Consider the following 23,993-nt stretch of genomic DNA (forward strand, 5'->3'; position numbering starts at 1 on the left):
CTCACGCTGGCTTCTGGCTACATACGGTAGCCCATGGCAACCCACTGCCACAGGGGCTGCAGCCTATGCCGTCGCTGGCGACTCACAGCAGCCCAGCTCCAGGTTGAGCTGTTGTTCAGCATCTTAGCTGTAGAGGGCAGTGTCACTGGCCCTTATATGTGGGATCCGAACCGGGGCCCTCTGGCGTCCCAAGCCAGTTTTTAACCATCGCGCCACTTGGCCGGCCCGATGTTGGCTTTTTAAATTTATATTCGCCAGTCTTTATTTGAGAAAAAAAGGTTAGGGAAATTCCTTCTTCCAGATTTGATTTTCGAAGTACATAGATTCGAGCTGCTAGAATCTTATTAGGTAAATAGGTGGAGGTAATTTCTAAGGCTAGAATTTACATGGAAGTCCAATTAAGTTTACTAGATGGCACCTCCCACCTGTTTACCCAACTCAAGGTAATTCTGGACTTATGAGCCAACATGTATAAGCAACCAATAGCCCACATTGCTACTGAGACTCCCTTACCTTTTATTAGCTACCTCCCTTTCTACCTGGTTTCCCATTTACAAGAGTGGTCAGTAATAATGGAGTTTAAAAGTCCTGGCCTTAGTGTCAGAAAGCCTGGATTTGAATCTCAGCTCTACCAGTATGACGTGGAGCGGGTTACTTAATCCCTCAGACTGTTAAGTGTATGAATATATGTGTGTTTTGAATAAAGATTATTCAAAGATTATCGTTGAGGATTTAAGTGAAAATACATAGCACATAGTGAGTGTTGCTGTGTACATATTTCTTTTAAAAAATAAAACAAGAGCCCTGGGATTGTAGAAGATCAAGTTTTACATTTCTTTTTAAAAAGTTGAAGAAATCCGTAATAAATAAGTCAATATTTAAGCCAGTGTAATTTAGGTCAGCGGTTCCAGGGTGTCCATGAAATCACAATACTTTTGTAATAATACTAAGACATTATTTGCCTTTTTCACTTTCATTCTCTCATGAGTGCAGTTTCCAGAGACTACGTACGTGATGTGATATGTGATGTCACAACAGATTGAATGCAGAAGCAGATATGAGAATCCAGCTGTCTTTTATTTAGTCCAATATTAAGGAGATTTGCAAAAATGTAAAACAATTTGCCACTCTTCGCTAAGTTTTTCTTCTGGAAAATTTAGGGTTTTTTTTGTTTTGTTTTTTTAATAAAAAGTTGTTTATATTAACATACTATGGCGTTTATTATTTTAAAAAGAATACATATTTTAAAATGCTGTTTTAATTTGTATTTTGGAAAGTATTGGTAGATGTAACCTACATAAACAAAAGCTTTTTGAGGAGCTCAATCATTTTTAAGGCCATAAAGATATCTTGAGACCATAGTTTTAAGAACTGTGGTATTAGAGGGAAGAGCCTGGTTTTCCATAAGAGGAAACCATGCTTGACTGACTTGTTGGAGATAATTGAGTGAACCTTTGTTTATTTAAGCATGTGGACTTGAAACAACATTCAAGAATCCTTAAAGTTTGCCCAACACACACACACACACACACACACACACACACACACACACACACACAGTGAAATGAGTTGTCAGAAATAGAGAATTTATATAGAAGTAGAAAATAAAGATTCTTTTGGGTAAAGAAATTTGATCCTTTAGCCTGATTTACACATTGAAAAGATGATTTGGAAGAATTACAGTCAAGTTGAAAGATCACTGAACTGGAAGTAAAAAGACTGGTTTTGTGGTTGTTCTCTTCCTGGCTCCTTGATTCAATAAATGTGTTTTTGAGTTAAGTAAGCTTTTCGGTGTTTTTAACTTGCATTTCTTCATAGGAATAATGGGAATAAATAATTCCTACCCTACTTTTTCTTTTACTCATTCAACAACTATGTATTGATTACTTACAGTGTACAGGCTCTGTTCTAAGTCATTATGGATATAGTCATAAAAATATGCAAGGTCCCTGCCTCACACGAAAGTAGCAGTTTAATGAGAGAGGCAGGGATAGACAAGTAAATATGTAAGCATTTATAAATTGTGATAAGTACTATGAAGGAATCAAATAGTATAAAATGAAAGAGGAAAATGCTACAGATCTACTTATCTACTTACATACTCCTAGGACCAACAGGGAAGACTTCTCTGAGACCAGATGTATGAGAAGGAATAGCTTTCAGCAAAAAGAATTGTATGTGCAAAGGCCCTGAGGTGTGCCTCAAGTGTGGTAGACATGAGGAATGGTAAAACAAAATGAAGTTGGAGAAGTAGGCAAGGTTTAGGTCATGCAGGGACTTACAGGCAAATGTAAGAGGCCTACAGTTCAGATGTGCGAAGGGCTCATGTGTTCAAGCTGAGAGATCTGTAAGGGATTATTTGGCTAGACTAGGATGTTGGCAACTACAGTTTATATTGAGGTGGTTGTGATGGAGAACAGGCACCATTTCTCAAAACTATCCCTGGATGATGTTCTTAGGGACAGACTAATGATTTAGAGAGTTATTTTAATTTAGCATTAAAATGCTTAGGTTCTTACTAAATTTTTTTATTAGGTTGTTTACTCAACAAAAATATATTAAATAACTAACTTTATATCAGATTTTTCCCTACTAATTACATCTCTGTTTATTTTAGTGCTCTTCTTTTTAATGAAGTCAAATATGTTACCACCCTGGAAGGCCTTCAGAATATAGAAAACGCTCTGAAAGGAAAAGCAAACATTGCATTTGCGTATGTCAGAGCCATTGGAACACCAGGTATTTATTAACTTTAATCTCTGCTGTGCATTTTTGTATTTGTGTTTGTGTGAGTACGTTGAAAAACAAAAGAGTGTATTTTGTTCACTTAATATTTTAAAATAAATTTAAAGCATCTTTACTATTATGTTTTGTTTTTAAACGGGCAGCATAGTATAGAGGTTGAACAAGAACTCTGGAGCTATTGACTCTGCCTGGGTTAGATTGACTCCCTGCTCCTTCAGTTACTTATAGTATGACCTTGGACAACTTTCTTAGCCTGTTTCGCAGTCACTAAGATGGTGAAAATAATTGTGCCTACCTCTTAATGTTACTGTGAGGACCAAGTGAGTTGAGTAATTAAAATGGTTTCTGGCGTATAGTAGTGCTCTGTAAGTGTTAGCTATAACAGTTTTTATTTCCTCATGATACATGGTTTAGTAGTTTATAGTATGTAGTAAATGTTGTTGACTCAGTGACTTTCTTTTTAAATATTTTGGTATTTGCTGTTTATGACATTTGTATTCATTTTTCAAAAATCTGACTTTGACAGCATCACCTTGAATGTTGATATCTAATTTTGTCGTAAAGAAGTCTGTAAACACTTTATGAATAAACTATAATTATGCTTTCACAACTTTTACTTGTTAATGGTTATAAGTTGGCCATGCTAATATAAAATATTGTTAAAGACATTTTAAAAATTGTATATGCTCTATGAAAGAACATCATTTATTGGAAATACCAATTTTTATAAACATAAAGCTTGATAGCTACATTGCATGCCACTGAACTTAATACACTTGTAAAATAATAACTCCATAATCAACCTGTTTTTGTTTACTTTTCAGGAACCTCAGGTTATTGTATTTTGTCCAGAGTTTGTAATTATAAGCAGTGAGAGAGATGAGCTATAGAGGGCTTACACTGCCATAATGGAACCAGAATTCCCTGGCTTTTATTAACAGGATCAACCTGACTTCTCTGTTTGGAATAGACTGGAAGGAGCAATGGTGGAATAAGGGAGAAAATTAGGAAGTTATTGCAGTAAGGCAGGCATGAGTGATGCTTGGAGGCATGGGCCAGGGTTTAGGCAATAGAGGTGGCAATACATTTTAATTTTAGCAGTATTTTGGATGTAGAACTAACTGAATTTGCTAACATATTGGATATAGAGTGAGAAAGAAATAGAGACAAGGATGAGTCTGGGGTTTTGCCCTGAACTACTTGAAAGCTGAAATTGCTGGTAACTAAGATAGGGAAGACTGGAAATAATACAGTTTGCAGAGGAAACTCTGGAATTCACTTTTGGACATCGTACTTGTGAAATATCCACTAGACATCCAAGTTAGAGATATCAGCAAGGTAGCTGGATATTACTAGTCTGTGTTTTATGGTAGGGATACAGACTAGAGATATATACATTTGTGAGATAAAGCTGTGAGATCAGAAGAGATCCTGGAGGGAGTGAGGCTAAATGAATGGGAAGGAGAAGACTGAACTCATTCGATACTTCAACATTTACAGGTCAGTGAGGTAAGGAGGAACCAGGAAAGGGGACAGAGGAGGAATAGCCTGTGTGGTAGGAGTATCCTGCAAGCAAAGTGAAGACAGGGTTTTAAGGAAGAGATAGGAAGAATTGTGTCAAATGATGCTGAAAGGCTAATTAAATTAAAATAAGAACTGCCATTATGCTTAGCAATGTGGAGTTATTGGTGAAGTTGACAAGTGCAGTTTCTATAGAGTGGCAGGGGTAAATGCCTGAGAGGTGTATAAGAGGAAATGGGTAGAAAGCAGCTGGAGACTGAATATAGAGACTCATTTGAGATGTTTTGCTATTAAGGGAAAGAGAAAAATGGGTTGGTGAAGAATTTTTTAAGAAGCATATTTGTATGTTGATGAGAAAGATCCAATAGAAAGGGGAAAATGCATTATGTATGAAAAAGAGATGAAAATTACTGGAGCAACATCTTTGAGTAGATGGGGGGAGGGGGGCGGTGGTTCTTTTCTGGGAACACAGAAAGTCCATCTGTGATAACAGGAGGAAAGAGAGAGATATGGGCATTAATTTAGGTCAGTGGGTGGATACAATACTGGGAATTTGTGGATTTTTTTATAAAGGGTTATATTTTCTCAATGAAATAGGAATAAAGGCATGAGACAGTTTAAGGAGAGAAGAGATGAGTAGTTGTTTAAGAGGCCTGGAAATAAAGAATGGTTCCTAGACAGCAATAATAGTTGATGTCAGTAGTGTAAAGTGAGACCATTGGTACAGAGATGTTAGCAGGTTTTTGTTTTCTTTATCCTCTAGCCATGTTTACTTCTATAGGCAGAGTATTTGATTTAACCCGGATTTTGTTTTTAGCCAGATGGGCAGGGGAGTAATTATAAAGATGGACCATGGAATTGAAGCTGGCTTAAGAGGGAAGAGAGGATCTGAGGGGGGTGACTGACAGTGAAAAATGGTAGGATTGCAGGTCCTGGAGGGTTAGAATTATGAACTAGACAAAGTGATCTAGTTGGATGGTTGTGTTTGTGTGTGTGGGAAGGGGGTTGGTGGGGGGGTGATGCTGGACATTGAATTTATGGAGGAGTTTGCAGTAATTGGTAATTACAAGGCCTGCAGTGGACCATACCAATGAGTGGTTAAGGTAGGGTTGAAGAAGGATCACTGGCATCTATAAAGAAGGCCCAGGACCAAAAAGATAGGATTTTGAAAGGATGGTCTATGGGAATAATGAAATCACCAAGGATTATGACAGGAGTGGTATTGGAGAAAGTGGCAGTGTGACAGAAGCTAAAATCTTTGTGTAATGAGGGGAGGTGACACTGGTTGGGGTGGTGAATGACTTCAGTAAGGCAGAGTGGTGAGTGGAATAATCTGATGATATGTAATCTAAGTGCTGGAAGGTTAGGTAGGGGAGAGGAAGATAACTAACTGCCAGGAAATGACAATGTGGAGAAAAGGGAAAATAAATCATGAAAAGGAGGGAATCTTCAAAGAAGCACTTTAAGAAAATTTCCCAGAAGTGAAGAATTTGAGCTTCTAAATTGGACAGGGCCCAATGAGTCCCAGCATGGTGGAGGAGTGTAGAGCCACACCAAATCATCTCATTTTGAAATTTCAGAATATCAGGAACAAATATTATTCTAAAATCTTCCAGAAGGAAAACATGAGTTTGCAGTTAAAGGATCAAGAATCACACTGGCATTGGACTTCTCAATTATAGCACAGAAACTGAAGAAAATGGAGCAATGTTTTCTAAATTCTCAAGAGAAATGACTTGAACCTTGAATTCAGTACTCAGGCAACTATAGTTATGAAAGTAGAATAAAGACACTGTCAGAGAAGTAGGAGGTCGCAAAAATGTGTGTTCCGTGTGTACTCTCCTAGGAAGATGCTAGAGAATGAGAGCAAAGGGGCAAATCAATCAAGAAAATATGGGTAACAGGACAGAGGACCCAACATAAGAGAGAATAAGAGATCCCAAAGATGATGGCGAAGTAAGTTCTCAGGATGCAAGTTGTGAAGCAGGTCAAGCAGTAATAGTCCATGTTGGACATGTCTACAGCAATGTCTCCAAGAAGAAGGAGTTGATAGGATACCTGATGTATTTGAAGTATTAAGAGGGTTAGACAACTGTGGAAGAACTTAGGAATAAATTAGGAAGAAATCTACACAAAAATTAAAAAAATGTATAACTATAGTGACAAAAGTTTAAAAAAAGCAAGTGTTCATTTTGTACTGTATGGCTCATTTGTAAATAGTATTTACTGGGTCATTACAATGTAAATACTGACTAAGGATCTACTAAAAATTAGGACTATATTGGGAAAGAATAGAGGGGATAGAAATGTGTACTTTTGTGGAATGGGGTTTTGGAAAAGAGCTAATTTATCATCTTCCATAGTGAGAAGTCAATAGATAGCATTAACACTTAACAAAATTAAAAAATAAGGATATAAGAACATCATGTAGAGAGTTGGAGGTAAATGCCCTCCAAAGAAACAGTAAAAGAGTTGAATGAAAGTGGTTATCCCTTGAAAATTGGAAATGGAGTGGACAGTAGAGAAACTTGTTTTTCCTAATATGCCTTGTAGAATGATTTATCTCTTTAAACTGTATTGAACAATAAGTTTGGTTAAAAAAATAATTAAGCCAGAAACAATATAAGACATATATCATATATATATAATATAACATACAAAAGTTGTATGGTGGATTCATATTCTTTACCTTACTATTAGGAAGAAAGTATCAGATTTTTTGTATGTTATATTCTCAAGTATAACTCATTTTCTACTCCCTCAATTCTTTTACCTTGAACAGAATAGACTTTTCATAACTCTTTAGCTGCCTGCATTTTCCTAACTGGGATCCCTACAAAAGATTTTTCTTTAAGAATAATGAGCATAAAATGGTGTAGGCAGTATTCAGAATAGAAGTTAATGTAGAGTCGCACAAACTAACTCCTCTCTCCCAACTCCCTTATCTCTTCTTCAGAGCACAGGGCAGTCATGGAATCTGCTTTTGTATATGGGACCACATACCAATTTGTCTTAACCACAGAAACTGCCCTTCTGGGAAGTATTGGGTATGTATAAGAGGCATAAGTCAACAATTTTAAGTTCACTTATTTCACATTACTTATTCAATATTTCCATTATACTCTCGACATGTGGACTTGTCTAAGAGGAATCGTAAGCAGATGTGAACATATAAATGAAACCTGAAATCCCCTTCAGTACTGTCATCTGTACTACAATCTGCAAATGAATTTAAATATGCATAAGTGATGTTAGATTAAGATGAATGAAGATAAATGGATAAGCCATAGGATGTGATATTATGAGTGGCCAAGGGTATTTTAGGAATAGATCTTCTGCAGTGATGAGATAGGTGATAAAATAATAGCTTTCATAATTAAGCTCCAGAAATTCTTTCTGAGAGTTCTGTAAGTTACTTTGTCATAATAATCTTAAATATATGTAAGTACAGTTTTTGAACAGAATATTTTAGGTGTTTATTTATTGTTTTTGGCCTACTTTCTAGCTTACAATTTTAGGTAGAGGCTTTCTTTTGACTGTTGTCTGGGAAGCCTAGGGTTAAAGTTTTTTCTTCTTTTTATTATTTTTATTTATTTTTTATTGAAGTTTATTGAGGTGACAATGGTTAGTAAAGCTACATAGGTTTCAGATGTACAGTTCTGTAATACATCATCTATATATCACATTGTGTGCTCACCACCCAGAGTCAGTTCTCCTTCCATCACCATATATTTGATCCTATTCACCCTCATCTACCACCCTCTCCCCCCCTTACCCTCTGGTAACCACTAAACTGTTATCTGTTTCTATGAGTTTTTGTTTCTTCATTTGTTTGTCTTGTTCCTTTGTTCTCAGTTTTATATCCCACATATTAGTGAAATCATATGGTTCTCGACTTTTTCTGTGTGACTTATTTTGCTTAGCATAATAATCTCAAGATCCATCCATGTTGTCGCAAATGGCACTATTTCATCTCTTCTTATGGCATAATAGTATTCTATTGTGTATATATACCACATCTTCTTTATCCAATCATCCATTGAAGGACACTTTGGTTGTTTCCATGTCTTGGCTACTGTAAATAAAGCTGCAATGAACATATATCTTTACGGATAAATGTTTTTGGGTTTTTTGGGTCACTTTCGTACTTAGGGACACAAGGAATAAATAGTACATTTTAAAGAATTTAAGATTGGCTTTAAAATGCCCTTCAGGGAAATTAATTTAAAGCAAGGCAAAATGGTGATCGTGTTGACCTTTTTATACCATCCAGGAGTTTTTAATGAGTCCTCTTGCTGACCTCTCGGAAAATAATGACTATTTGATGTACCACACACAATTAATTTAATCCCAGACATTTTACAACTCTGTAAATTTAGAGGTTAGTGCATAAAAAGCTGGTAAAGTGAAATGACTTTTTTGGGAGTGGGGGGGGGGCCGGAAATGGGTAGGCAGAAAACAAAGTTCCTAGAGAAGTTATGTTTTTATTGCTCTGTATGACAACCGCCATTCCTTTTCCATCAGTCTCTTATTGAACTGTCACTCTGCTGGGTCCCTCATTAATGAGTTGAATAAAACTTTGATGCGTGTTTACTATTTGTATAAGAATTAATGTTTTGAACAATTTGAGAGTTATGCTGATAATACCATAAAGCTTTATTATAAGTAGTCACTGAGTCCCCAGATAAAATAAGCAGTCCTTTGGCCAGCTACTTTGTTACTCCCAACTTCCCATCTTGGAATGGGGAGAACCTTGCTATTCTTCATTCCATGGTGATTCTCTTGTGGCCTCACAGTTTCTCTGAAGGTTAGTTGTTTGTACTTTCTGTTGTGTTACCAGCTTCTTTATTTTTCAGGTAATGAATGATTGCAAATAACAGTGACATGCTTAAAACACAATGGTTGGTTATTTATTGGCAGGGTATATCTGGGTCCTGTCATTTACCTTAACATCCTGTTGAGCAAAATATAAATATAAAATATACATATTCTAACCTATGACTAAACACAGTAGTATTCTGGAAGCGTTTTTACTTCCCTCCATTTTTAAAATGGGAATTAAAAAATGTAGTTATCCCATTTTTCATAATCTTTTGAGTATATGATATATTGGAGATATTTGAATTCTCATTTATTCATGGATAACAAGATGGTGAGTGGTGAAGAGTCATACCTGGACCTGATGTGACAGGGAAGGATTGTGGATTCAGAATACAGCAGTCCTATCACATCACTTCTGGATAAAGTAGTTGGCTATAACTTTGGGCTGTCTCCTAATGGGGGAGAGGTGAATGCACTTTTTAAGATTTTATTGGGGAATTGGGGGAGGGGAACAGTGTTGGGGAATTAGGGAAGGGACCAGCCAAGTTGCTGTTCTTCAGTCTTAATTGTGGAGGGTGCCAGTCACCATCTGGCTTCCCATGGGCAGCTCGTGGCCTCTAAGCTCAAGGTGCTGTGTTCAATCTTAGTTGTGCATGGGCATAGCCCACCATTGAACAGGCAATCTTGTTACACCAGCTGAGCCATCCTGCCACCTGTTGGCAGCTCAGCGACAGCTCAGCTCGGGCACAGCGTTACTGGCCCATTAGGAATCGAACCAGTGGCCCTGCTGTTCAGAGCTTGCACTCTTAAGCCAGCTCTTAACAAACTGAGCCACTCAGCTGGCCCATGTTCATTCTTTTATTTCACCAATATTTATTGACTGCCTTCTATGTGCTAGGCACTGTTCCAGTTGCTGGGGCTATAACATTGGATGAGACTTGTATATTAATTGTTATATAACGGTGGGCCTAAGTGTGTTGGAAATTATATGTCAGTTAAGAAGGGTGTATATTGACAGGTAGTAAAAGAGGTAGCATGCCATAGAGACACCAGTACTTTCTGCTACCTCCCCATATTTCCTTCTTAAAGAATCTGTGTATAGGCCAAGAAGTGTGTTACCCTCATCCCATACATATCACAGTCAATTAAATCAGAGATGGCCCCCTGACCTAGGGCCATTCCCTTACTTGAGCAATGAGATCCCCTCTCTCAGGAACTTAGAATTGGGCATAGGAAAACTGGCTTAGACAGTGTTGTGGCTCTCTTGCTCACAGGAATGTTTTGCCCATGTAGAAGTAAAGCAGAGGGAGTTGTCTCTCCAGATTGTTGGAAGCTGAAAAGTGTGAATGGCAAAAGGAAGGTCTCTGAACTCTTCCTGTTCAGTTCTCTACGTTTACTCTGATCCAGTCATGTGAATTCCCTTGTATTCTGTATGATACTCTTCTAAACTTCCAGTTAAGTATTTTTCCCCCACCCTCCTTTTTTGATTTCTGTTATCTATAACCAGATAATCTCTGATTAACTTGCCAACATTATTTTATTATTTCAGAGCTTATGGTACAAGTTCCAGCCTCAGCTGGGCCTCCTGCTCTCAACACTTTCCTTTCTGTTATAATGTGACTGTTTCAGGTTCCTCTCAAAATGTTAAGGTACTTTGTGCCTCAGCTATATTGTTTCTTTTGTTGGAAACACCTATTTGTCCTATCTACTTGGAGAAGTCTTTCCCTCTCTTACTGTTTTTAATCTCTGAGATGATATTCCTAAACCCTTTCTTTCTTCTCCCAGCTTGAGGCAGAATGAAATATTTCTTTCTTTCTCATAGCACTTGGTATAGTATAGCACCTATAAACTACATTTTAATTGTTTTACTAATTGTATCTCCTTTAGTTTAAGATCCTCATGGATTGGAATTATTTTATTTATCTTAGTCTTTTGTATTTTATTAGCACAGGGCCTACCTACCACACAGTAGGTATTAAGTAAATCTTTGAGTGATCATATCTTTAATCATTGAATCAATTAGAAATTACTTTATAATTTAAATTGAAATCAGTGAACGTTGGAGCTGAGTTTAAGATGTATCAAGAATTAAAATAACATTTTAAAAATAAAAATTTTCAGTATTTGCCAAACTCTCCTAATGCCATATGGAGATTATTTTTAAATGCTATTTTAATTTTGGCAAATCTTACCCGCTGTAAGTTTATCTTTGAATTCTCATATTGAAGGGAATGCCGAAACTCAAATTATAGCCTTATTTGCTTAGTTTTGTAATGTTTCAGATACAAATTCACCAACTCCCACAAAGTGTCACATGGTTTCTATCTTAAGGCATGTTTTGGCTGAAATTTATTCAAAACAGACTTGGGTTTAAATTAAACCTAGAAAATTTGTGTTACAAAGCTTTATTTAGCATAGCTCTAGAAAAACTATATTTGAAGATAATCTTATTGTACTCAAGGTGACAGTCTTTTATTTTTAAAAAAATTATGTAGACCTGCCTATAACCTAATTTAGAAGCTACCATATGGAAGAATTCAGAAAAAAAATTACTTGTATAACTCGTGTGGTTTATTAAAAATATTAAGGATCATTTTTCTATAATATTCTATGTCCTCTTTTTTTTTTTTGCCTCAGTCCATTATATTTTAATGTTACACACTTTTAGGCTTTTACTAAAACAGCAAATCAAAAGAAGGAGACCTAAGACAAAGAGATTTGTCGTCTTTCTAGCTGGTAGAAGGATCACACATTGAACTTCAAGTGGGTCTCTCTCTCTCTCTCTCTCTCTCTCTCTCTCTCTCTCTCTCTCTCTCTCTCTCTCTCTTCTCTCCCTAATTTTTAATTTGCAGCACAGAGGATGTAGAATATGCACATCTCTACTTTTTTCACTGTAAACCAGTCTTGGACTTGACCCAGCAATGTAGAAGAACACTAATGGAACAGCCACTGACGACACTGAACATTTATCAATTTATTAAGTCAATGGAAGCACCACTGCTGGTATGTGTCTGATTTTAATATATTAGATAACTTTTGCATTAAATTTATTAAATTTTGATTCATAGATCCGCATTTTACTTAGATGAGCTATATCTTTTCCCCTTTCCTTGGACAAATGTCTTTAATTTAGGGGCATTTAGGAGTAGTTCCTTATTAAAGGTAGAATAGAAGATCGACTATTCATAAAGTGATAATTTTAATGCCTTGAAGTATTGTTATATTGAAACCCAAATAAAGCCTTGTCTAGTGGAAATATTCTGTGGTCGTTATAATGAACTGTGTCCACTTGAGTTCACAAAGACCACATCGCAGTCAAGAAAAGACCCCTTTTGTGAATATTTTCATCACTATTTTAAAAGTTGGTAAATATTGGAACTATACTATTTCTGGTGCTTCACTTTCCTCAGTATTAATATTAGCTTGGAAGAATTTTATAGAGACTCAGTAGGTGATGGTGACCAGCAGAATTTTCTCTCTGAAAGTTTGAAGGATTGTCCTGAGCACGTGTAAGATCCTCAGTAGGCCTTTCACTCAGTACTTCCTTCTTAAATAAAAATGATGCATGTGTATGATATAAATCCAAACAGTGCAGCAAAGTATAAAGAAAACATTTTAAAGCCACCTAATCCCATCACTCAGAAATGAACTGTTAGATGATATCACACTAGCCATCTGTACCCATAAAGATGCAAATAGAGGAATGAATGGATTAATGGACATATATTACATGTGCTACTATATAGTAAGAAATATTATATTTAATCTTACTTGAATTTAATAGAAGAAATAGAAACTGATGACAAACTTGAGGGATTGTGGAACTTTTGATAAATCATTTCTTCATCATTGCAAGGCTCTTAGGGAAATATTGTCTTAAGTGTTGAAAATGATTATGAAAAACATGAAGAAATTAAAATAATTATTATTTTTAAAAAACTACGTTTCCATTTTAGGTAGTATTGATTTAAACCTTGGTGTCAGCCTAGAAAGGCTTGGCAGTCCAGGAAGCACAGAATAGTGGACTCAAGGTTCCTCAGGGCTACTTAAGATCCCCAAAAAGGACCTTCCAGTCTTCTGCTGGAGGACAGACATCTAGTGGTTAGCATTCTGGAAACAGCTGTTACTGAAGTCCCCCCAGATTTCTCCTGGTATGAGGGAGGAACAGTTTCCCACTTTCACGGAGCTGGGGAATCTAGGGATCTAACTGCTTCTGCAAAGCTTTTATGTATTCCTCCTTTGTTTAGAGCCTTCCTGACATTCCCCCACCCCACCCTACCCCGTAATCATTTCTCTCCCAGTTCCAGAGATACCAGGCACTGATAGTCTGAGCAATTTTAGGATCTGCAGCTAGAGTTAAATTGTTTCTTCACTTTCCCTCTCAGGGCTTTGAGTTTTGCTTTGTGGAAGTAGTTATTATTCTGTTCTCTAGCTTCCAAAATTTAGCTGCCTTTTCTCTTTTCATTTCTTCACATATGTATGTTTATCTCTTTGAAAAAAATCCTACCGCTATAGTTTTCCTAGGAATTCTGGAGGGAGTGAAATTAGATGTTGTATGCAAGCTGTTGTCCTAACTCAGATGTTCCTCATTGTTCTATAATTCTTATATGAAAGAATGTATTCCTTAGCTACCTGTTCTATTTCATTTGAAATATCAATCTCTATATTAGTACTACACTGTTTCATGTGTTGTTGTTGTTTTTCCTTTATGCTATGCTTAGCCCTTATGGTTGTAATTTTATGATTAACTCCTTATAAAATTTGCTGGTTTTATAATGCTTAAGCTATATAGGTGCATCGGGAGCATTAAACTTAGAAAATTATGAGACCAGTTCTGTTAATGTTGGATTTATTTCACAGACTTGTTTTTCATTAATAAGGATTAGCAGGGTTTAAATCCAAATGTTGGGACATTATTATAACACAGTAAAGACATTTTGTTCTTTTTCTAAATGAAGACCGAAGTTGCTGAAGATCCTCAGCAAGTTTCAACTGTTCATCTCCAACTCGGATTGCCACTGGTGTTTATTGTTAGTCAACAAGCTACATATGAAGCTGACAGAAGAACTGCAGAGTGGGTTGCTTGGCGTCTTCTGGGGAAAGCGGGAGTTCTACTCTTGTTAAGGTATCATAAACATGAAATATTCACTATGGTTAGCAAAACACTACCGTTTTTCTCATTTTTAAATGTGATAATCTACTGATTTATAAATAAACTCCAGCCTCTGATAGATTCTAATATTGTTAGAACCAATTCCTGAGCTAAAGTCTATACATTAATTATTGACGTGATTAAAATTTAGACTTTTAAATTTTGCTAAATGAAAATGTAGATTAAGATAGAGACTGGAAGAGTATTTGAGATCTTGTTCCTGGCATATGTCATCAGTCAGTTTGGCTCAAATAAACTCTTATAAAAATTAAAAAAAAAAAAGACTGGACAATCTGGTCTGTATTTATGTGTAAAAATTCTTACTAAATTGTAATATTTTTTTATAAACCTTTTTTAGTATAAGAATTTACAGTTCTATTTTACTTCCTGGATGACTCTTGGTCTTCATATTAGCAATATAAAACATTTATTTCCATTTTGACACAGGGACTCTTTGGAGGTAGACATTCCTCAGCAGGCCAACGTGGTCTTCAAAAGAGAAGAGGTTAGTCATTTTGTGTATTGGTCTACAATGTCTCCTTATTTAAAGAAAGTTAATACATGTGATCCTAAAGTAATATATGCTTATGATAGAAAAATTCTGTAAATTGCCACTATTCAAAGATAAAACTGTTAATGTTTTGGTGTTTTTTTCATTTGTTAGTCTGTCTCTTTTCCCATATTGATATAGATATGTAGATATATAGATATATACAATAGATATCTATTGTATATATCTACACACATATACACACACAACACATATCTGTAATGAAAATTGGGATCATACTATACTATATATTTACCTTTCACCTAAAATTATATTTAATTACTTATTGTGCTGTGATGCCTGCCTTTCTATATTGTTTTGAACATCACTGATTCTTTCTTTTGACTAAATTTTTGGAAGTGAAATTTATCAAAGGAAATGGGAATTTTTAAGGCTTCTAAAATACATTGTCAAATTGCCCTCCAGAAAGGTTATACTTTTACTGGAAGGGTTTGGAATTTCTTGTTTCTCATAAATCTCTGCCAATACTGAGCATTAATCTTTGGGAAAAAATATTTTCTTAGACAAAAAAGTTCTTGTTTTTAATTTGCATGTCTTTGATCACAAGTGAGGTTGAACTTTTGAAAAAGGTTGATTGGTCATTTATATTTCTTTCGTAAATTTCTGTTAATGTCCCGTGTTTTCCTTAAATCTGTCTTAAATTTTTCTTTATTATTAAGAACACTTTAATTCTCAATATCTTCTAAATATTATAAGCATATGCTAAAAAATTGATATGTTAACAAACTGTCACACAGTTTAGACTTAAATTCTCTTACCTAAGCCTATGGTAGGAATACTGGGTTCAGCGTCAGAAGGCTTGAATTCTGTTCCTTCTAGTTCTGGGACCAGATAAATTAATTAACTTCATTAAGCTCAGTTTCTTATTTGTGGAACAGTCATAAAACCTCACTTTTTAACTTAAAAGAAATTTTGTAAGAATAAATAGAAAAATACTTTGAAAACTGTAGTATTTTAAAATATGTATAGTATGGGTCTAGTATCACTGCTTTTTGGCCAGGAAATCAAAAAAGTACTTTCTGAAGCCATTTTTTGATAGTAGATAAAGATCCTTAGATGAGAAGTTATAATCTTTCAAATTGGGAAATAGTTTTACAGAAAAATTAAAGTTAATGCTGATTTCCCAGTTTTGGTGTCTTAAACTGTTAAAATACAACTAATTTTGTGTAGTGTAAGGTAAGATAGGTTATATATATGTTAGATAGCTGTCTGCAAAGATGTTTTCTGTTAAGGAGATAATAGGCTTTTTTATAATTCTTTTTATTGAATTCAATGCAAATCTTACTTTTTTTTTACTCATCAGAGCAATAATGTTGATTCTGGATTATGTAATGATCATTTCCCTCTTCTTTTCCTGTACCCCTCCAGGCAGAGGGTTTGAGGGCCCCTTAAAGTACTAGTAATGGTTGCAGAGATAGTATTGTATATTACCACATCACAAAACCTTATAATGTACGAGGTGTGATCAAATAATACGGTGAATGTTTAAATTTTAAAAAATGTACCACAGTAAAAGACACATTACCATTAATACCCATCAAAATACTCCCCCTCACTTTGAACACACTTATTCCATCATTCTTGCTACTTTCTGAAGCAGTTCTGGAAGTCCTCTTTTATGCCTTTAGTTGCACTATTGTGGCTGCCTCGATGTCCTGATCATTTTGACTTTGGGGAAGAGCCAGAAGTCGCATGGTGCCAGATCTGGTGAATAAGGTGGCTGAGGCCACACCGTAATGTTTTTATCTGACAGAAATTGCCATATACCAGAAACGATGTATGACAAGGAGTGTTGTCATGATGGTGGATGATTTATGGCACACTTTAAAACACACCTCCTCTCAACCATGGCTTACACCCAACTGACTGCACCGAACAAGTTGAAATTTGTCACACGATGTTACTAAGGTTCAACGTGCCACTTCCCGTATTGAAGACCTCTGTTTTTCCGTTGGATGGCACTTGGTAGCAGCATTCACCGTATTTTGTGATCACAATGGAAAGGCTCTGTGTGACACCTCACTTCTGGTACAGCAATTTCTGTCAAAAATATTACAGTGCACCCTCATCCACCTTATTCACAGAATCTGGTACCGTGCGATTTCTGGCTCTTCACCAAAGTCAAAATGACTATGAAACGTAAACATTTTGAATCGATTCAGGACATCGAGGCAGCCACGAGAGAGCAACTAAAGACATGAAAGAGGACTTCCAGAGCTGCTTCAGAAAGTGGCAAGAATGATGGGATAAGTATGTTAGAAGCGAGGGGGAGTATTTTGAGGGGGACCAATGGCACTGTGTCTTTTACTGTAATATTTTTTTATTTTTTATTTAAACAGTCACCGTATTTTTTTATCACACCTCATATTCAATAGTAAGAGTTTTAAAACATTTTCATTAGTTTTGCATTCATTTCTTAGATTTCTTTTTTCTATGCCAGTGATTAGCAATATAGTGTTCAGAGTTTATGCTATAGAATTATACTGCCTTGTTCAAATTCTACTTCATAACTCTGGGCAAATTACTTGACTTGTATATGTCTCCATTGTTTTCTATTGTAAATTGGGGATAATAATATTTAAAGTGTTGTTGGTCAGTATAGTAAAAGAAATAATGTAAAGTGCTTACATTGCCCAGGGCCTACCACATTGTAAGTGCTCCATAAATATTAACTAATATTCATTTATTTATTCAATAAGTGTTTATTATGTGCCTGATTTGTTCCAGGCACAGTCTTAGGCTCTGAGGATATAGCAGTGAACAAAACCAAGTTTTGCACTCATGGAGCTAATATACTAGTTGCAGGAGACAGATGCAAAACAAGTATAGGTAGAATGTCAGATGATACTAAGGGCAATAGAAAAAAACACAGTAAGGTTAGGGAGCAGTGATAGAAGACCTCACTGATAAGCGACAATAAAGCAAAGGAATGAGCATGTGACCATATGGGGAAGACTGTTCTAAGCAGAGAACCCAAGTGCAGCGGCCCTGAGCGGAGGATTGGGCCTTTGTATATTAGGATATTATTATGAGGAATAGTGTTAATATCTAGGGCCTTTCTTAGTATTTAGGTTCTAAAAGCCCTTCTTATTCCTTTCCTAAATGCTTTATTATAAAAAAATATACTGAGAAGTAGAAAGAAAAATAAACAACTATATACCTACTACCTAGATTCAACAATCAAGTTTTTGTCATGTTTGCTTCACTTACCATTTTTTTCTGTAGTATTTAAAAAAATGTTATAGATACATTTTACCCATAAATATTTAGCGTGAATCTCTAAAAATGACTGCAATTCTCCTATATATAATCACAATCTCATTATCACATTTAATGAAATCAATAATTTCCTAATATCCTATCCTAACCTCATAGCCAGTCCAAATTCAAATTTTCTCATCCTGAAATTATTGTCTATAGCTGGTTTTTGGAAACAAAATCCTGTCAAGGATTCTAAATTGCATTCGGTATGTTTCCTAAATTTCTTAACATTTTAGGTCTTCCTTCCCCTTTTCCTCCATGACAGTGACCTTTTGGATAAATGAGGCCAAGTTTTTCCACATTCTGGATTTGTCTGTTTCTTTTTGCCGTTGTCTGCCTTGTTCCTCTGTTCTCTTATATTTTCTAAAAACTGGAAGTGAGATTTAATATTGCTTAGCTCCATTAAACATTTTGGCTTTTGTATGTTCCATCTTACCCTAATGTTCCTAATGTCTGATTTTCCCACTTAACGGTGCCACTTTGATCACTGAGTTAAGGTAGAAACAGCTAATTTTCTCTGTATCATAATATGCATTTCTCTCTTTTCAATTAGCAAATAAACTGGAAGTATAAATGCAGTTAAAATCAGAAGAGATACTAATACCCACCAGAATGGCTGAAATTTAAAAAAGTAACAGTACTAAGTATTAACAAGGATTTGGAGTTACAAGAACTTTAATATATTGCTAGTAAGAGTGAAAATTGGTACAGTGAAAATTGGAAAAGTATTTGGCAGTGTTTACTAAAGCTGAAGCTATGTATATCATACGAACCAGCAATTTCATTCCTAAGTATTACCCAACAGAAATATTTATGCATGTGCTCCAAAAGACAGCTACAATAATGTTCACAGCAATATTATTTATTGCTGAATATAATGTATATCCAAGCTGAAAATAACATATACCCATGAGCAATAGAACAGATTAATAAATAAATACTAGTATATTCACATAATGAATACAGCATTGAAAAAGACTAAACTGCTTTTATATGTAACAACACGTATCAGCCTCAAAAATAATGTTGAGCAAAAGAAGTCATAAAAAGAATACAAACTGTGTAGTTCTGCTATATAAATTACAAAACTGGCAAAATGTATACGGGGTGATGAAAGTCAGAATAGTGATTACCTTTGGGGAAGGGTAATGACAGAGAGGCAAGAAGATGAGGATGGCCTCTGGGTATGCTGGTAATGTTCTGTCTCTTAATCTGTGTGGTGGTTGCATAAGTGTATTCACTTCGCAAAAATTCATCAAACTATACACTTACGATTTATGTTCTTTTTGTGTGCGAATGTTATATTTTAATAAAAAAGTTTACCACCACAATTTCTATGTATATTTGGAATAAATTCAATTTTGTTTTGATTTCTCTTCCTTGTAGCTTCATTATGTTTCTGCAGAAGTAAAAAATTGCTTGCTTTGAATATAATATTAAAAAGATGAAGATATGTGATATCAAAGAACAGACACACTACACTTAAAGCTTTATTCTAATGTATAGTTTCAGTCAGGGATAATTTACTAAAGTAATCTAATGGTCTGAAATTTTATGATTTTAAAAAATGTGGTAGTTGGGCATTAGTGAAAGAAATTTTATGGAATAATTTCAAGTGGAGTAGAATTTGGTGTTCTTAAGATACCTGTGGGGCAGATAGTATTTTTATGTTTATAGCTAAATGGGCAATTGAGCTTTTGAGTGGGATATTATTTTGAATATTTCTATAGAATATTCAAAATAATTTTGATTGGCTCTGTTACAATAAAATTGTATATATTTTCATTTAATGTTGAGGTAGGACTTATTGTCATACATGAAATGTTTCAGACTTCAGTATAATGTAATTATGAAAAGAGGCAAGTGAGACTTTCAGTTTCTCCTCTTTTGTCATTTTTTTCAATTTTGTACACTGTTTATATAAAGTATGCTTTGGATACTGTGGAGTTAATTTCCTTTTTATTTATTTTAAAAATTGGAATTCAAAGGATTGGTTTCATTTTAGTTTCAAACAAGTAAAACACTTTTATATAAAAATGCTTTGTTATATTTTTTAAAATTAATGTATTTCTAGGGAATGCCAGTGGAATATTTGGTGTTACACGATATTGATTTAGTGATATCCCATGTGGAAAATAACATGTACACCGAGGAAATACGAGAAGATGAAGACGATGACATAGAAGGTCCAGATATGGGTAATGTGTTTTGTGATGCTCACCTTCCCCCCCACCCATTTCTGCCCAGAATCCATAAGGTCAGTGAAATTTCAAGGAATTAACTTTTTCATAGAATGTGTTCACATTCAAGATTATAAAGAAGTGTGAAGAAATTTATTCTAAATCACATTTTATCAAGTTAATTAGGTGAGAAGATATAAGAATGCTGTATTTTGTGCAGTGTAATACCCTTCATAGTTACATGTCAGGCTTCTAGCTATCCACAGCTTTCATTTATCTTCCAAATCAGTTTTCTCAGTCCTACTGGCCTCTCCATGTTTAAAAATGACCCAGGAGCCATTACATTTTATTCTTACTGTTCCTATTAAGAAGTGAAATTCTAACAAATATTGTTGTATTTGTAGTTGTAAATAAATCTGTTAACAATATAGGGAGTAAATTTCAATAACATTTTAATGCTTCTTTTTAACACGTTATTTTTATTTTTCTTGTTATTGCTCTCATTGCTTACATTTTTTAAGTATTCCATAGCTTTCAAGGCTTGTTATCTTCTGAGTCAGCTGATGTCACCTTCATTTTGTAGATGAAGATTCTCTGTTTCAGCAGAGTTAAATGATCTGCCCAAAGGCACACAAGTGGCATGTGGTGGATCCTGGGTTAGAAATTAAGCATTCTGACTTAAAATCTTATTTATGATCATTATCATTCCTGATACTTCTTTCATAGCATCAGTCCTATTCTGTAATTGCTCATTTACTTTTCTCTCTTCTCCACTAGTCCTTATAATACCTCTGAGGGATTATGTCTTTTCATTCTTATATCCCATTTAGTAAATACTTGAATGTTTTATATAGTACTACTCGTATTATAAACCCCAAGAAGGAAGTACGTCATTTGAATATTTTTTATGAGGTCCATCATTATAATGATCAAAATCTATATTATTAATTTAATAAGGGCTCTGAGCTTTATAACTATTACCAGTAATCAGTTTCACAGTTTGAGGTAATTCCTAGTTCTTTTCTCGTATGCAGAGGTTAGAATTGCTTGTTATTTAAGCCAGCGTTCTTATGCATAGCATCATCATTACATAAATAGATCCATGTTCCCGTCTCTTGCTCCCTGCTTATTCCTATCATGGCTCATATATTCCAACCTTCCCGAGTTAGGGGAACCGCCCAGTGTCAATTTAATAAGATTTCTGTCCTCAGTGGGAGTTGCCTGCTTCAAGATTTCCTTGTGTTCATGTCCCCTGTTGCTTCCTGATGCTCTGGCCTTAGTTTGCCCCTTGGTGTGCTGCCTTCTTTTTCTCCTGACTCTCTACCTGCCTGCTCTCCCCAGTCTAGCTTTTGTTTTATAACTCTGCCTTTTGTTTTTTGTTTTTTGTTTTGTTGTGATTTTGTTTTGGTCTTAACTTCCTGTCTGTAATGATCATTGGGCCATAATATTGTGTGATGTCATGTCCATACATAATCCCCCCCCTCCCCACCGGTTTTATTCCCATTTATGTAGGAAAAATAGATGAGGGTTGGGAACAAGCTTGTTACCATGTTAAGAGTGGAACACAAAGAAAAATGTCCATCAGAGGAAATGTGCACAGGATGGACTGATTCTACAAAAGGACAATATGAAAAAATAATTAAACATGTATGGCTTAAAAGAGATTGTGTATGTATTGATGGATAGGTCAAAGGTATACCCGAGGAGTGAGTAAATTTACAAGTGAGGGTTGCTTATTAAGAAAGAGAATAGAAAAGGAGGGAAGGCGGTGTTGAAACAAGAAAAGAAAGGATAGATTGGGAAAAAAGAAAGGACTAGCAGGAAAATGGGAAAAATACAGTAAATAAGAAAGTAGACCTTTATTAATTTGAGTATTGAAAGCACAACTTTTTAGTGTTGTAGAGTGTGGTATTTAAAAGTACCTTAAAGTTAATGTAGTGCAACTTTTATGTTTCACAGATTTGAATACTGAGACTGAGAGTTAATGTGATTGACCAGCATCACACAACTGAAAATTGCTGAGATGTACTGAAATTCAGATCTAGTATTTAATTTTATAGTATTAGAAATCAAAAGGAAAACAATACTTTGGTGCCCTGAATGTATTGTCTTCCTCCTTTCCTTACTTCCTTTTCTTTCTTTCTTTTTTTTTTTTTTTAAAGATTTTATTGGGGAATTGAGGGAGGGGAACAGACAAGTTGCTGTCCTTTTGTTCCTCAGTCTTAGTTGTGGAGGACGCCACTTCACTGGCCCATGTTGGTGTTACCATTGCGCTCTTCCCAGGTGAGACAGTCGCTCGCAGGCCATTGGATGGGCCGCTTACAGTGGCTCACAGTGGCTCACGGCAGCTCATGAAAGCTCATGCCCACTGCCAGCCAGCCCCACTGCAGCCTACACCATCACTGGCGACTCACGGCAGCCCAGCTCCAGGTCAAGCTGTTGTTCATTATCTTAGCTGTAGAGGGCGCAGCATCACTGGCCCTCATGGGGGATCCAAACCAGGGCCCTGCTGCTCAGAGTTGGCATCCCAGGCCAACTCCTAACCAATGTGCCACTCGGCCAGCTCTCTTCCTTTCTTCTTACTATGTTGTTACAGAGAATTATGAACGTACCATAAAGTAGACAGGATAATAGAACAATCTCCTAGTAGCCATTACCGGCCCTACCCAACTACCATCAACCCTTAGCTATTGTGTTTCAATCACTGCGACCCCTTATTATTTTGTAGCAAATACCAAACATATAATTTCATTCATTAATATTTCCCTTTGTATTTCAGAGATATAAGGATTTTCCTTTTAAAAATAACATAATTATTGCTATCATTATATCTAAAAACATTAACAGTAATCTCTTAATACCATCAACTGTCCCATCAGTATTTGCATTTGCAGTTGTCATGCTCTTTCATGCCACTGGGCCTTTGCGTATTCTGTTCCCTTTGTTCTTGTTGCCTCCACTGCCTTCCTTCACTTCCTACCTAAATTTTATTTTCTTTTAATATTCAGCTAGTGTCAACTCTTCTAGGAAGCTTTGTCTCTCATCAAGTTAGATGCCTCTTCATTGTTACCATACAATCTGTACAAGCTTCTAGCAAAATATTTATGAATTCAAATGTGTTTTTTTACCACGTACATGGATGGATGGATGGATAGATGGATAGGTAGATGGATGGATCAGTTGGTTGGTCAGTCTATCTATCTAAATTAACGATATGTCTTTACATATTCAGAATCCACCATAACTTGATGCACTTAGAATAAAATCCAAAATTCTTGGCTCATATGGTCTGTTATGATTCAGCCACTGTTAGCCTAGAGTTTTCTCATGCCATTTATTCCTTCAACCCATCTTGTTTTAGTCAAATTTGCCTTCCTTCTCTGCCTAGTATATGGTAAGCTCTTTAATGTCTCAGAGTCTTTGCACATGTTATTCTGTTTGCCTAAGACATCCTTTTCTTGATTCCCTGCCTGGAAGACTTTGGATCTCCCAATCTAACCCTGTTATAATCTCTCACTGTATCCTTTTCCCTTCTTAAACTGATAACAATTTATAATTCTATATTATTCAGTGATCAGGTTATTGTCTGACCTTTCTGTAGGTAGGAGCTCCGTGTGGTCAGGGACTATATCTGCTTTGTTTACTGCTGTCCTTAGTGTCTGTCACAGTGCTTGACACATCGTGGCAGTTAAATAAACACTCACATATGTATGGTAGAACCTTTTTGGATTATAGATTAATA

General features: G+C 35.6%; 1 protein-coding gene across 7 annotated transcripts in view; it reads left to right on the top strand.

The window, feature by feature from the left end:
• TXNDC16 (thioredoxin domain containing 16) overlaps positions 1–23,993 on the top strand; it is an 83,711-nt gene that overhangs the window by 26,524 nt on the left and 33,194 nt on the right. For 5 of the 7 annotated variants that reach the window (XR_002124378.1, XM_019645556.1, XM_019645543.1 and 2 more), the window contains exons 7-13: positions 2,618–2,739; positions 3,570–3,578; positions 7,223–7,313; positions 11,940–12,090; positions 14,046–14,212; positions 14,687–14,744; positions 20,146–20,269. Coding sequence is in view for 6 of the 7 variants with exons in the window: in XM_019645556.1 (XP_019501101.1) it covers positions 2,618–2,739; positions 3,570–3,578; positions 7,223–7,313; positions 11,940–12,090; positions 14,046–14,212; positions 14,687–14,744; positions 20,146–20,269 (722 nt within the window). In the remaining variant the exon portion in view is untranslated. The remainder of the gene's footprint in view (positions 1–2,617; positions 2,740–3,569; positions 3,579–7,222; positions 7,314–11,939; positions 12,091–14,045; positions 14,213–14,686; positions 14,745–20,145; positions 20,270–23,993) is intronic. The other 2 variants (XM_019645565.1, XM_019645590.1) reach the window with 1 other exon arrangement.

The sequence above is a fragment of the Hipposideros armiger genome, unplaced genomic scaffold (assembly GCF_001890085.2).
Source record: "Hipposideros armiger isolate ML-2016 unplaced genomic scaffold, ASM189008v1 scaffold_5, whole genome shotgun sequence".
Classification (NCBI taxonomy): Eukaryota; Metazoa; Chordata; class Mammalia; order Chiroptera; family Hipposideridae; genus Hipposideros; species Hipposideros armiger.